A 13,561-nucleotide genomic window follows, 5' to 3' on the forward strand; every position below is an offset into this window, starting at 1 on the left:
AAAACATTACTTCTATTCAAGAAGTGAGCAATAAACACCTCATCCCATCTGTTTCTGTAGCTCTTATTAGCTCTACATTTACAAACAATTTGATGATAATTTTGAGCATTTCACACCAAGAAAAAGAGTTGGCACTGAGGGAGACTACATGCAACGGGCAGTACTGTATAGCTTATTCAGATGGCCTGCACTAACCCATCCTTATGGTAGATTCTCATCAGTATATTTGCCTAACATGGGCCATGTGTTTGATAGTCCTGCTCAGTGTTGGCTGCTTTTAATCAACTTCATAGCTGGTTTCCATTGCTGAGCACATGCTGCTTTTGGCAGCAGTTTAATGATAGACAGTGTATTTAGTGAGGTATCCTTGTATGTGAATGTAAGACAAGGGACCTTCCCTTCCCTTCCCTCCCCCCATGCTAATTGGGTGAAAAAACCTGGTCTTGTATTCAAGTAAATATGGTAATTTATTTGTAAAATGCACTTCTAGGACCTAATAAATTAATCTTTCCTGATGGGCATGAACAGAGATACTCCAATTTAAGACGAAGCAGCAAAGTGATGGTTGCTTTGAAGGAGGATGCATAAAAAAAAATCAGTTAAAATTCATAATGTAGTTCAGAAACTTCTCTATAGCTCTCTGTGTTGACAGGAGACAAAATAAATGCATCTTTTTCACCTATGTTACCTGGTTCACTGGAATCAGAATATTCCTGCAGTTGATCGACAGATGATAAAAAAGAAATCAAGTACATAAGTGCCACATGTCAAGCATTGGAAAGAATTCCTGCATGCACATTTGTATCTGCTTTTTCCTTTTCCTTGTAGTTTTACTGAAGTGCCTGCCACGATGAAAGCCACTGCAGAAATTAGTGCTGTATCTACATAATAATAAATTGGGCATTCCCACCACCTAACCATGTTCAGTAGACCAACTTGCCTTTACATGGTGGTGTAGCATTTTAATTGTATTTACCATTGAAGCACTGTCAGCTGGATTTTTTCCATTTCTTTTAAAATAAGTCATTTTGTCTTAAAGCATTTTAGGAGGTGATATGTCACTCAGTGTATTTATTCTGACAGTGTTTGAAACAGGAAGGCTTTTCTCATGGATAACTTCCTGTGATTCACCATATGTACAAATATATGCTCAGCATTAGAAACAGACAAACAGTTTTATTTAAAAAGGTATATTAGGCTGGAAATAGACATTGCCAAATTAAGCAGATCAGTTGCGCTGCAATTTGTCGCAGCACAGTTTATCTGCTTCAGTGGGCGAAATGCGTGACTCCCTTGTCCTGCCCTTGGTGGTGGAGGACAAGGGGCAATATAATCTCTACTTGGATGAGTGGGGAAAGCCCTGCTTTCCCTGTTCAGCCAGATTCATCCCCCACAATTGCAGGAGCAAGTCTGCCTATGCAGGGAACTTTGACTTCCCCACTTACGGAGTGGCACCCCGAGATTCCCTGGGGTGCCTCTTTGTAAGCATGGAAAGCTGGGCAGGTGCTTGAGGGGCCCTCAAGCATCCAGAGCGCCTGCCTGGGGTGGCTGGAGAGTGCTGCCCATACTCTGCTGCCACAGAGCTAATTGATGCTTCATTGAGGCAAATATCTGAGTCTATTGCTACCTTTTGTGCTACCAATTTTCTTTCTGATGTGGCATGAAAAAGGGTAACAGCATCTGTTTGCTCGCAATTGGTGATGTCATAAATTTTTTTTATGGCAGCACAAATGAGACATCCAGCAATGTCCGTTTCTAGCAGTCTTACAGTGCTTACTACGTTCACTTCTATGCCAGAATGCTGCTCTGTAGTTGTGTGATGTTTCATTTATATGAATATCTGCCAAGCTCTTATCCCAATGCTAATACTGTCCTTGGACAGGCTACTTAATATCTGTGTTTTGCCAGCTGTATAATGGGCATGAAGACAGGAGTCATAAGGTTGTATAACATTTTAACAAGAATTACCGGTGGCCCCGGGCAGGCCAGGCTGTGCTGCCGCTGCTGCGGGGGCCAGGGCGGGCCAGGCTGCGCTGCCTCCCCATGTATACGCTGCCATGGGGAATACATGGGTGCAGCATATACATGGATTAATTTACAAAAATACAATTTTCCGTGGGTTATACGTGGGTGTGGCTTATACCCGTGGGTGGGCTATACGCGCAAAAATACGGTAAGTGACCTATACATTCCTAAAATGCTTGACAGCACCCAGTATAGCTTTGTTTGTACGCTGTGTCTCATGAAGTTACCTGTAAGCTAAACACAAAGACACTTGTTTCACGTGTTGCCAATATTCCTTCCAAAAACCAACAAACAAAAAAAAGCTGTAAAAAAAACAAGGACCGTCCTCAAGTGCTTAAAAACCAAAATGACCTGTTTCTAAAACCAAAAGAGAATACTCTGAGAGTGTATTATACACACCCTATAAACAAGTGACAGATTGTCTTCTGTAATTTTTGTTGAGCTCGTGACATGGTTTGTATAAGAATCAAGTCAAGCATATGTAATACTTTGCAGCATCAGAGTCTTAATTAGCTTAAGGAATTTCAGGTATCTCTGGCATTTTAAAGAATGAGGAAGATGAGTGCCTTATGAGTAGGGATCCTGGTTTTCTCTGATTTAAAAAAATCCCCAATTTTCGGTTAAAAAAAGTAACCCCAAATCCACATTTTTCTATGATTAAAATGAAACGCCACCCCCCCTCCCCCCCTCACACACACACACGAGATATTTCATTTAAATCATGGAAAAAATTGGATTTGGGGTTACTTTTTTTGTTTTTAACTGAAAATTGGGGATTTTTTAAAAAAGTAACCCCAAATCCAATTTTTTCCATGATTTAAATGAAATAGTGTGTGTGTGTGTGTGTGTGTGTAGTGGTGTTTCATTTTAATCGTAGAAAAATGTGGATTTGGGGTTACTTTTTTTAAACCGAAAATTGGGGATTTTTTTTAAATGGGAGAAAGCCAGGGTCCCTGTTTATGAGTGCAGGTTTGTCACTTCAGGCAGACAAGGTTCTTTGGGTAAATCCAATATCTTTTATTAGACTAAGTCAAATAATTGGAAAAATTCTTCTTTGCAAGCTTTTGGGTATAAATACCCTTCGTCAGGCTGAGAAAGCATCTGCAGTTGGTGTGCGCTCTTCCTGGATGGAATGAATAGTAAAGAAGCCAGGGGCTGATATGCATGCAAGACAGGCAGTCAGTGAAGATGTAAACTGAGGAGTCAGTGGGTGACAGAGGCTGGGGGTGGTGAGGGTGGGAAGGGGAATGAATGTAGCTGGTAAATAGTGGAGAGGTACCTGGGGAGTCAGATGTTAGGCAGGTTATAATGTGTCATAAATCCAACGTCTCTATTTAGTCCATGATTTTTTGTATCCAGGAGGTTGATGAAGTGAAGTTCGTAGGCTTGTCTATAGAAAGTGTTTTGTAAATTCCCTCTAAGGATTGGAACTGAGAGATTGGAGAGAGAGTGGTTGTCTTGTGAGAAATGTGCCCTCACAGGTCATTGGGTATTCTTGTCTTTAATGAATTTCTGTTGTGCGTTCATTCTGGTGCCTAGTTGTTGTTTGGTCTCTCCTACATATTTACCATCAACGCATTTGGTGTACTGGATGAGATAAATTAATTTTCTAGAGGTGCAGCTGTAAGATCCAGGAATGCTGATGGTTCTGTTGCGGGGTGTAGTCATTGTGGGGGAGGTGTAGATGTGTTGGCACGTTTGACGTTTCTTGTCATGGCACGGTCTGGATCGATTTGGTGTGTTTTGGGCCGTAGGAAGTTTGCTTCTGGTGATGAAGTTAGCGAGGTTCGGTGCTTGTTTAAAGGCTAGGATGGGTGATTCAGGGAAGATCTTTTTAAGAATTGGGTCATCTTCTAGTATGGGTTGCAATTGTTTGAGGGAGGGGTGACACGTCATAACCAGTGGTATGCGATTCGTAGGGGTTTTCCTTCTATAGTGCAGCAATTCTTTGCATGGTATCTGGGTGGCTCTTTCATATGTACAATCTATCTCTCTGGAGGAGTGTCCTTGTTGAGTGAAAGCCTTTTTGAGATTTGTGCGGTGGCAACCCTGGGTGTACTCAGTGCAAATTCAGTGGTATCAGAGGGCTTGGCTGTATATTACAGCTTTCTTGGTGTGTTTAGGGTGATTGCTGGTTCTGTGCAAATATGTATGGTGGTGTATGGGTTTCCTGTATAACATGGTCTGTATTTTCCCATTCTGGATACTGATCATGGTATCTGAAAATACGATGTTGGTGCTGGAGTATTCAAGAGATAGTCGGATGGAGGAGTGATGATTGTTGAATTTCTGATGGAACTCAATCAGAGATTGCAGGTTTTCAGTCCAAATGATGAAGATATCATCGATATATCCTAAGTATAGCAAGGGTTTGATGGTGCAGTCCTTGAGTTCTTCCAGGTGGCTTATAAAAAGATTGGCATACTGTGGGGCCGTTTTGGTGCTCATGATCACTTCAGACTGTTATAATAGGAGTTGCCTTTCTTCAGAGGTATGTGTTTAACTAGAAACATAATTTGAGACCAGAGGTACCTAGAAAGTTATATGCAGCAAAACCCATTTTTAAGAGGGGGAAAAATATGGTCCAGGAGACACTTGTGCATTAAGGAAATTTGTCGTCTTAAAAGATAGTATTGGACTAGATTAATAAGTCCAGACAGTAATGGGAGCTAAATAAAATGTTATATGACCACTGTAGGATCTGAAGTTCTCTTGGCATGTTGTATTACAGGTTGATGCTACTTTTGTCTAGTTTTGGGTAGCAGATAGTTAGAATAGTGAATAGTAGTTTTCTATATCACAGCAGAAACTTAGTTTTAGAGCAACACACTAGACAGAGATTTACGTGTGTGTTTTCTAAGTTTATGAAGCATCTTTCTAATGCTAGCTTCCCATATATAATGTATAGTAGTGGGTTAAATATAAGGGTACATTTTAAATACTCTGCTAGCCAATGACTTTTTGTCACAGATGCATTGTTATTCAAGTATTGGTAAGAGGCCTGAATTTGAGAAATGTGATGCCATAGCCAACAAATACTGTGCTCTAATTATTAAGGTCACATGCACAATTGAAATTCCTAAATAGCCAAATTACTTCATATCTGAATAATGTAAATGATGATTTACACATTAATATCCTGGTTTGAATCCTCTCAGTGTCTTCAGTGGACTATTTTGTGCATCAAATTTCATGCCTAGTGACAGTCATATTTTGACACTTTTATGTGGCGCCATCCATTTCAGAGAGCAAGGTGAAATTTGAGCTGTGATCCTAAGTTTTACCCCCCACCTTCAATATATGGCTCTATGTTGCTACAGTTTGCTCTTGTAAAATTGTCTGTGCTCACATTTGGTGAGTTAACGTGTTTTCTAAGACAGACTGTGAAGTCAGATCCATCAAACTCAATATTGAACATTGTATTTGCTGTTTTACACGTCTGTTAACACCAGTGTATCATGAAAGTAATACCTTTGCATAAATTAGCAAGCAGTGTAATTTTAAGATGGTTTTAATTAAATTTCTCCTTCAAGTGGTGCTCCATGTCTAGCCAAAAAAAAAGCTGTTACAAAACAACCCTTGTGAATTTTTAGAAACCAGCTTGAAAAAAAAAAAGCTGCAGAAATGAGTGTTCAAAATGCATGTGGTTTTATCATGAAACTTGTGAAAGAGGCTAGAATTAATTTTCTTCACTATCAGTTTAGACATTGTAGAATGGATGAATTTCAGTCCTCAGAATTCAAGTCTAAAATTATTAGATGCTAGGTTAGTTAACTTTTTGAAGAAAACTTAGCTCTCCACCCCCAACCCCCCACAAAGCCCTTTCAAAGGAATAAGCAATTACTTAAGTGTTAATAAAACAACAGGTTTTTTATGAGAGGTTCTCAAAACTAAGCCCCCTTGAGCAGATGTGATCTTTGGCAACTTGAGCAGGGGAAAGGGGGTTGGGGGTTTATTGCATCTGGTAAGGTTCTGAAAAGGTTATGATTTTAGCTATTAGTTTACAATTTCAGGTTTAAGTTTGAACTTGCGAATGTTGGTGTGTTCGTTTTTTTTAAGCTAATAATAAATAGCTCAATGTTACCCATATCTTGATTAGTCTTACTAGGACAGGAAAACAAGTAAACTGTTCTTGGAAGTTAGCAATTACTTCGTAACATATATGATTTTTAAACAGTAAAGTTGAGGAATAGAAGTATTTAATGGGGAAAGACTTAGATGCTCAATGCAATAACACACATTAATGGGTCAGCGTTTAGTTTTAAAACATGGTAAACTTCTGTGATTCTTTTAGTCTGGAAAAGCCACAGATTGCACTAACACTAATCATCTTTTTCCATTTAAAAATGTTCAAACACTTGGTTGCTAACCAGAAGTATCTGACTGACAGCATTCTCAAAAGTCCCTTGTTTGTGCACCGAATATTGACGGCAGTATTTGAAGCTTCCCTACAACACTCATTGTCAGCAACATGCCTCGGTTCTGCCCCCTACTTCTAGGAGTACTTGGAAAATTGAGGATATTATTTTCTTTTCACAGTTGGTCCTTGGGCTTTCTAGTAAGGAAAAAGGGTTTCAATGATGGTTACAACTTATTCTTTTACTTAGGTTGGGTGAGTTTTGACTCTGTGACCAAAACCTTGGGGCAGTTCAGTATCACCAAATTATTTCTGCCTTTGAAACTCCTAGCACAGTACATCTGGTCATGGCTTTTCCTGGCACTTAGCAGTGCGCTGATTGCAGAGCATCAAGTGGAGATAATCAGACCCAATGTGAGGGAGGAGAATAAATTGTACCTACAGTTGTGGAGAGAGAAATGTCTTTGTGGGTTGGAGGGGAGGGCGTACAATTCATTTTGAGGTAGTACAGTTCCCTTGTGTAAGGAAGCAACACGGATCTAGTTTTTTGGGGGGTTTTGTCCCAATGAATAGATGAAATGTGATACTGGTTGTGGTGGTAGATGTTTCTTTGTGGATTGGATACCTGTTCACTAGCGAATGAATTGAGACCACCAAATACAATAGGGGAACACTTCAACACCAGGAGCATAGGCTTTATTTGATCTAATGACTTCTGGTCTGGGAAGTACAGAACCTAGAATCAGTCCCTTGATGAACATAGTTACATTTTTGTGTAGGTTTAGAATAATTTGTGTGCATTTGATATGACACTAAATGTTCACCTTTTACAGAAAGTTATGGTGCTGCGACATTCAGCCTGTGCACATGCATCTTTGTGTTCGCTGAAGAAGAAAAGATTGTGACTCTCCTCTCAAGCATGACAATTGCAATGGTGCATCAGTTTAAAAGTTGTTGCAGTTCTAATGCAGTCCTGTAAATGTTGCAGACAGACTATGGAGTCTGACCCTGTCAGCTACTATTGTCCCGTAAATACAGTAGTTACCTCTCAATTGCTTAGTTATATCCTAGGCAGAGCATTTTAGTCATCTCAGTCAGCAGAATAGTAAATTCCTCCCCCATCTCAATAGCAATTAATCATACACATTAATGGAGCACTCTGTATAACTCTTCCTGTCCTTATGGCTCTTTCCAACACCTGCACTCACTAGGCCTCCTGTAATGAGGATGCTTTTCGAATTTGCTGGGGAAGCAAACAGATGTACAGGTATTTTTTTTTAGAAAGGGAGGAAAATGAGCGTGTGTGGAATTGGAGAATAGCAAACTCCATAGCAGGAATTTTAGGCTGTGCATTGTTCTAAAGAAAATGCAGGGGCCTGGATTTGCATAAAGGGGTCACTTCTGTTTTTACCCTTGAAGAATTAAGATACTTCCTTTCAATACCTTCATCTTAAAAAGTAAAATTTGCTACATGTGATGGGAGTTACTCTTCAGCCATCTTATAAGAACTGTATTAATTCCTAATAGTGGGGAGTGTGGAAATTAGGTCTTGAATAGATCTGAATCCAAGTGAGGGCCTTCCTTCACCTTCAGACACTTCCTTAGCTAAATTATTGATACTGTTTTAGGAACATTATGGCAGAAGAGAATTGAAGCTGGTTTTCTGTGAATCAAAAATAATATGAATTGAGGTAGGAAATGAAAATGTTCTAAAAAATCTCTTTCTGATTAAATAGTCTGGGGTTAGGAACAACATGCATTAAAACAGAAAAGTTTTAAAGTTTGATTTTTTTTTTTTTTTAATTTTTTTTTTTTTTTTAACAAAGTGTTATGGCTGTCTAAATGAAAGGACTGGGAAAAGAGTTTATTGGGAGCCCGTTCCAGTGTGCCAGGTAAACAGTGAACATTTTCAAAGGAATAGTTACAAAACAAAATCATTCATGGTTTGCCAGTTATTGAGGTCAGAAAAATGGAGAGTGTAGAAAACAATAGCATTAACCAACCTACGATGGCATACGGTTATTCAAAATAAATGCGTAAAATTAATTGAAAAGCCTTTAGAAAAATATGCTCTCAAAGTCTGCACTAATGCCTACAATGTAGGTTTGGTTGTCACTAATATTGAGATTAATGACTTGAAGAACTTCTACAATAGATCATTACATAGTAAATGAAAGCAGCGGTTCTTTCAAGCGGTTCCAGTGTTGTAAACTGGAGAGAACACTCAACAGTTTATTGACTGCAGAAGAACCATGGAAGTGCATTATATCCATGAATTTATTCCATGGACATTTTTGTTAGATAGTCTTTAGGAGGGAATTTTCTAATATAGTTTTGGAACATGATATTTGTGTCCTGGGCGGGCTACTGCAAAAATGTGTGTTACGTGTAGCATTCAGATATCTTAACCGCAAAATAATTGCTGGTGTTTGTTTTTGCAGTACTTCAAATTGCGCTTGTTATGTTAAGGTACAAGCAAAAAAGATATAATCCCTGCTAGAAATACTTAAGTGCCAGGTATTGGTGAATAAGATGGTGTAAAACAATAGGCGTCTTGAATTTTATAATTTGGGGCGGGGGAAGGGGGAACTATTAAGTGAATCTGTGAAATGAATCATCGTTAAATTCTGTTCCTTAAAGTGAACGGGATTGTAGCAAGATAACTCAAAGGATTTGACTTAAATGCGAGACAGTGTAGTGTAGCGGCTAGAGCATTATTGGGCTCTGGGAGCTTTGGGTTTTATTGATGGCTCTGCTGGTGACCTACAGCATTTATCTTTATTTGTAAAGTGAAACTAATGAGCCTGATCTCCTTTGCAAGATTCTTTGAGATATTCTGATGAAAAGCACAATATAAGAATGGGGTATTATTTAATTATTAAGGGAAAAGCCAACTAAGGCTACCTCACTGCTTCTGATCCTTGCGTGCAACTATATGGGATCAAAACCGGAGCAGTTGTAGAATTACATGCATGCCAGTCCCTAAGGCCCCTGCCAGATGTTCAGTTTAAGGGAACCAGTCACAAATTGGGTGTACATATTTTGTGTAATAACTCTGTGGCTTGTTTCTTATTTTATTGTACCATTAATTGCATGAAAGTGTGGCCAGGTTACTGCTAAAGACATGATTAACTGGTTAATAACGCCTTAAGTGTAAAGTTTGCCAGGGGCCTTTGTAATTTACTGGAATAACAAGCAAACAAATGTACAGTCCCTAGAACACGGATGAAAGCATGGGCCTTACTCCAAAGTGCTCGAAGGGTGTATCTGTCCAGCCTCCAGAACTAGCTTGGAAGCAGTGCTGAGAAATTAGCCCGCCCATTTGCACCTGCTTGTCGTGCACCCAAATTCACAAATTAGGCAGTGCACACAGCTCATGCATAGTCCCGAGCAACTTGAAATGACCTCAGCATCGTGCCTGGAGTTCCTTGCTTGTGTTGCTAAGCAAGTCGCTTAAACCACCCTTTTCACAGATGGTTATTAGTTACGTGTTTGTCATTTTCCTGGGGTCCAACTTGAAAGCCTGGGGACTTATTTGAAGACTTGCTGAGCACTCACAGCTGCAACCGAAATCAGTAGGAGCTGTGCCTGCATTCACGAGTGTGGGGGTGTGTGTGCAGTGCTAAGTAATCTGAAAAGTCAAGCCTAAAGCACTTGAAATTAGTGATGTGCTTGATCTTATTTTTTTTGTGCCTAATTTCTGCAAACTGTCAATAATAGCACTACCCTACCACACAGGGATGTTGTGAAGAAAAAGGAATTTGTGAAGCACTTGGATACTGTAGTGGTGAGTGCCATAGAAAAGCCCAGAAGGATATGAATAATTCTGTCTTCAGAACAAGGTTTGAATAGTGTGCAGTAACTACGGCCTGTCGCCACAGATTAAGTAATGAGGATAAGACATAATATTGGAAAGCTGCTCATTAATTGAGCATAGTCTGTCCTGTGCAGTGAGGGGGTAGGAATCCTGTGGAAGAAATGATATGTGGTTGTGTAAAGAAAAAACTGTCTAGCAATGCATATGCATAAGGAGGGGCAGGGGACTAAGATGGTCCAAGACCATTTAAATCCTGGCATTTTCTAACTCTTTAGCCCTTTGCAAACTTAAACATACTTTTAACATAGTTTTGTATGCACAGTACATAATGTTACAGTAGATAACCAGATGATAGATTAAAAAATGGTGTATAAATTCTTTATTTGGTAAATTTATTGGAAGAACCAGAACGTTGTGGCCCCATTGAATAGTCAAGCATATGTAGAAAAGTCCAGATCAGCTCATAAAAATCTGTCTGAAGTGGGCGTAATTGCAATAGTCAGAGTAAAACTTGAAAGGGTATTTCACTGTTTGTTTCCAGTTTGCAACACAGTCAGCCAATCTGAGTGAAGCCGTGAATTACAAAGGCCAAATGAAAAATAATTAAAATAATGAAGAGTGCTGGCCTCACAGTTAGTAAAGAAATAAAAATCTAGCTCTCCAGCCCAACCACACAATGTGTAGTTGATATGCCAGCTCCTCAAACCTTTGTACTTTGCATTAAAATGTGGAGATGGAAAGTTAAACCTGCTTGTTGGGAAAAATACAGGCATTTGAAGCTTACCGAGAGTATTTGAAATGCACATGTAGCTTTTATCAGCAGCTCTTGTTTGTCATGCTTGACAAGTAAGCTGTTTTCTTTTATCTGTGCAAGCTGAAGAGTATGACAGTGGGTTAATGTGGGTTATGAGACTCATCTGACACCTTACAGTACAAAGGTATAACAAAGGCCTTAGATAAGTTAGTAGATAAATGCTGACAGTGAAGAAAAACAAGACAAAATTGGGTTTAAAATGTGTGGTTTAAAAGAAGACTTTCCTACATTTCTGAAATAAGTTAAAATGGGAGTGTCTACATGTGCAAATGCTGCTGGATGGGTTTACTCCAGAGCCATTTACTCTGGAGTAAATCCACCCTGGGCAGGCATCTACACGTGTGCCCATTTGGGAGCAGATTTGCTGCTCCTGCCCCCTCTGACCCTGCACCAGCCCCCTGTAGCAGCCGGGGGGGCTGGCAGGGAGCACGGGGCCAAGAGACAGCTGTCTTATGGCGGAGGCTGGGAGATTGCTCCCTACTCCTGGGAGCTGCCTGCTGCTGGGGCAGGCTCTAGTGGCAGGGGGCTTGGAAGGAGCCCCTGGTCAGCCGTCTAGATGTGCCTTACTGCTCAGTAGTTACATGGCAGTTCATTTACTACTTGCATTTGCAGATAGCAAATTAGCTGCTGAGCAGAGCAGATTATTGTGCAGTAAGGGTCTGCATGTTTAGATGCAGACACTGAATACACAGTAATTTGCTCTGCTGCTCGGTAAAGTGTCTCATGTAGACATGCCCAGTGTGAATATATTTGGCAGGAATTTTAGCCTGACTGGTTTTAAGAAACTTGCTTTTGTATTTTGTCTAACATCATATATATTCTTAATATTAATTTTAAAGTCGAAAATGAAAACAAAACCCTTTTGGTGAATTTTAAATAACTGCATGTTTCCTTGACAATAGTTGTAAGAAAAGTTGAACTAGACTTCCACATAATTCAGAACTTTTCCTGAAACAAATCCATGAGACAGCAAGACATGATGGCCGAATATTTGTGTCTTGAGAAGCATATTGTGGCTCTAGTACTATACGGGTACTATTCTACTAGTGTTTATTTCTAAATATGGGTTTTAGGATTTGTATTATAATCCAGGGTGATTTTTCGCAGTCAAAAGGGACTACCTACACTAAGTTCTTTATACTTCTTTCTTAAATACAGCTGTGTTTTCAGGTTTTTAAGGAAGAAGTGTTTATATGCACATACAGTTTCACTCAACATCATAAGAATGACTAAAAATGTGGCTAGTGGGAATGAAGAATTCCCCTGCCTTCATTTTGTTTTAAGATTAATGTATAGAAAATGAACCATGGATCTTAGACTACTGTCCCTTTTAGTCAATGATGTGTGCGCATTATATAATTTCTGTGAGACCTATAAAGTACAATATATAGGGAAAGCAGGAAGGAAATATTTTAGAACAATGGCTTTCAAATTTCCTAAACTCACAGAAGTCCTATCCTTATCCTAAATACTGATGCAGAGCCAGGCGACCCGGCCCGGCAGTGATGACACACTACCGCCCATCCCGCTCTGCTGCTCCCCCGACCTCTCTGTGCAACCCCTGATGACCATCGCAGAACCCCAGGGTTCCTCAGCCCAGTTTGAAACCACTGCTTTAGAGCATTACAAAGCTTATCAGTAATACGGCTGCTGTTACTCTAATAAACCTTTCAGCAACTATTGCAGTGCTGGTCCACCAAGAACTACCATTTAGCTAATAGCCGGTACAGAATGGCATTTCCAGAGCCTAAGATCTATGGAATGCAAAGTATAAGGCAGTACCTTTGATCCTGGGGCATGCTAGCTGGTGGTAACTGGTAATTGTTAACTTGCAAATGACTACAAATGAATTAAATTTACATGTTAGGGAGGCTGGGAAAGGAGTACTGCAAGTGCGGGTATGTCTGTATTGCATTGTAGTATAGACGCATCCAAGTGAGGTTTTAAACTAGTTAGCTCTGTTACCAATAGCAGTCTAGCCATAGCAGCGTGGGACTCGGTGCAAGCTGCAAGACCCCATGTCTAAAGTCTTTAGGAAGGAAAGTTTACTGTTCATTCAGAGGCATAAAGCTTAGCAGCAACGATGATATTCTTGTTTGAGGTTCAGAGACGATGCATCTCCCTTTCAGTACAATTTATATTCTTAGTAATTGATGTAATGTGTACTATTTTACATTATTTAAGAGTGATCATGCATGACTACCATTGATATTCTTTTTCTCCCAATTTCTTTACAGCCATCCCTTCCTGTCCTATATACACTTTCCAGCCAAGCTACACATGAAGCAGTTCATCTCCTTTGTAGGATGTTGGTCTTTGATCCAGTAAGTATTTTTATTCTGCCTTTTAAATACAGTATTGTTTTAAATGTAGCAGTTCTTTTAAATGGGTTAAAGATTATGGATAAAGGGCTCTTTTAAAACTTTTTTTCTATGCCACATTTTATGGCCTTCTGTTCTGAAAAGGAGAGAAGAATGATCCTATGTCAGGCAAACACTAAATAATTAAAATCTCTCTCCTTCTCTCCTGCCCCCCCCCCCCCCCCCCC

General features: G+C 39.7%; 1 protein-coding gene across 1 annotated transcript in view; it reads left to right on the forward strand.

Moving 5' to 3' along the window:
• Nucleotides 1-13,561, forward strand: part of NLK (nemo like kinase) — a 113,267-nt gene that overhangs the window by 92,556 nt on the left and 7,150 nt on the right. Inside the window, 1 exon segment of the mRNA XM_006016096.3 lies at nucleotides 13,251-13,337. Within this exon segment, the coding sequence (XP_006016158.1) occupies nucleotides 13,251-13,337 (87 nt within the window).

Source organism: Alligator sinensis, unplaced genomic scaffold (assembly GCF_000455745.1).
Source record: "Alligator sinensis unplaced genomic scaffold, ASM45574v1 scaffold118_1, whole genome shotgun sequence".
NCBI lineage: Eukaryota > Metazoa > Chordata > Crocodylia > Alligatoridae > Alligator > Alligator sinensis.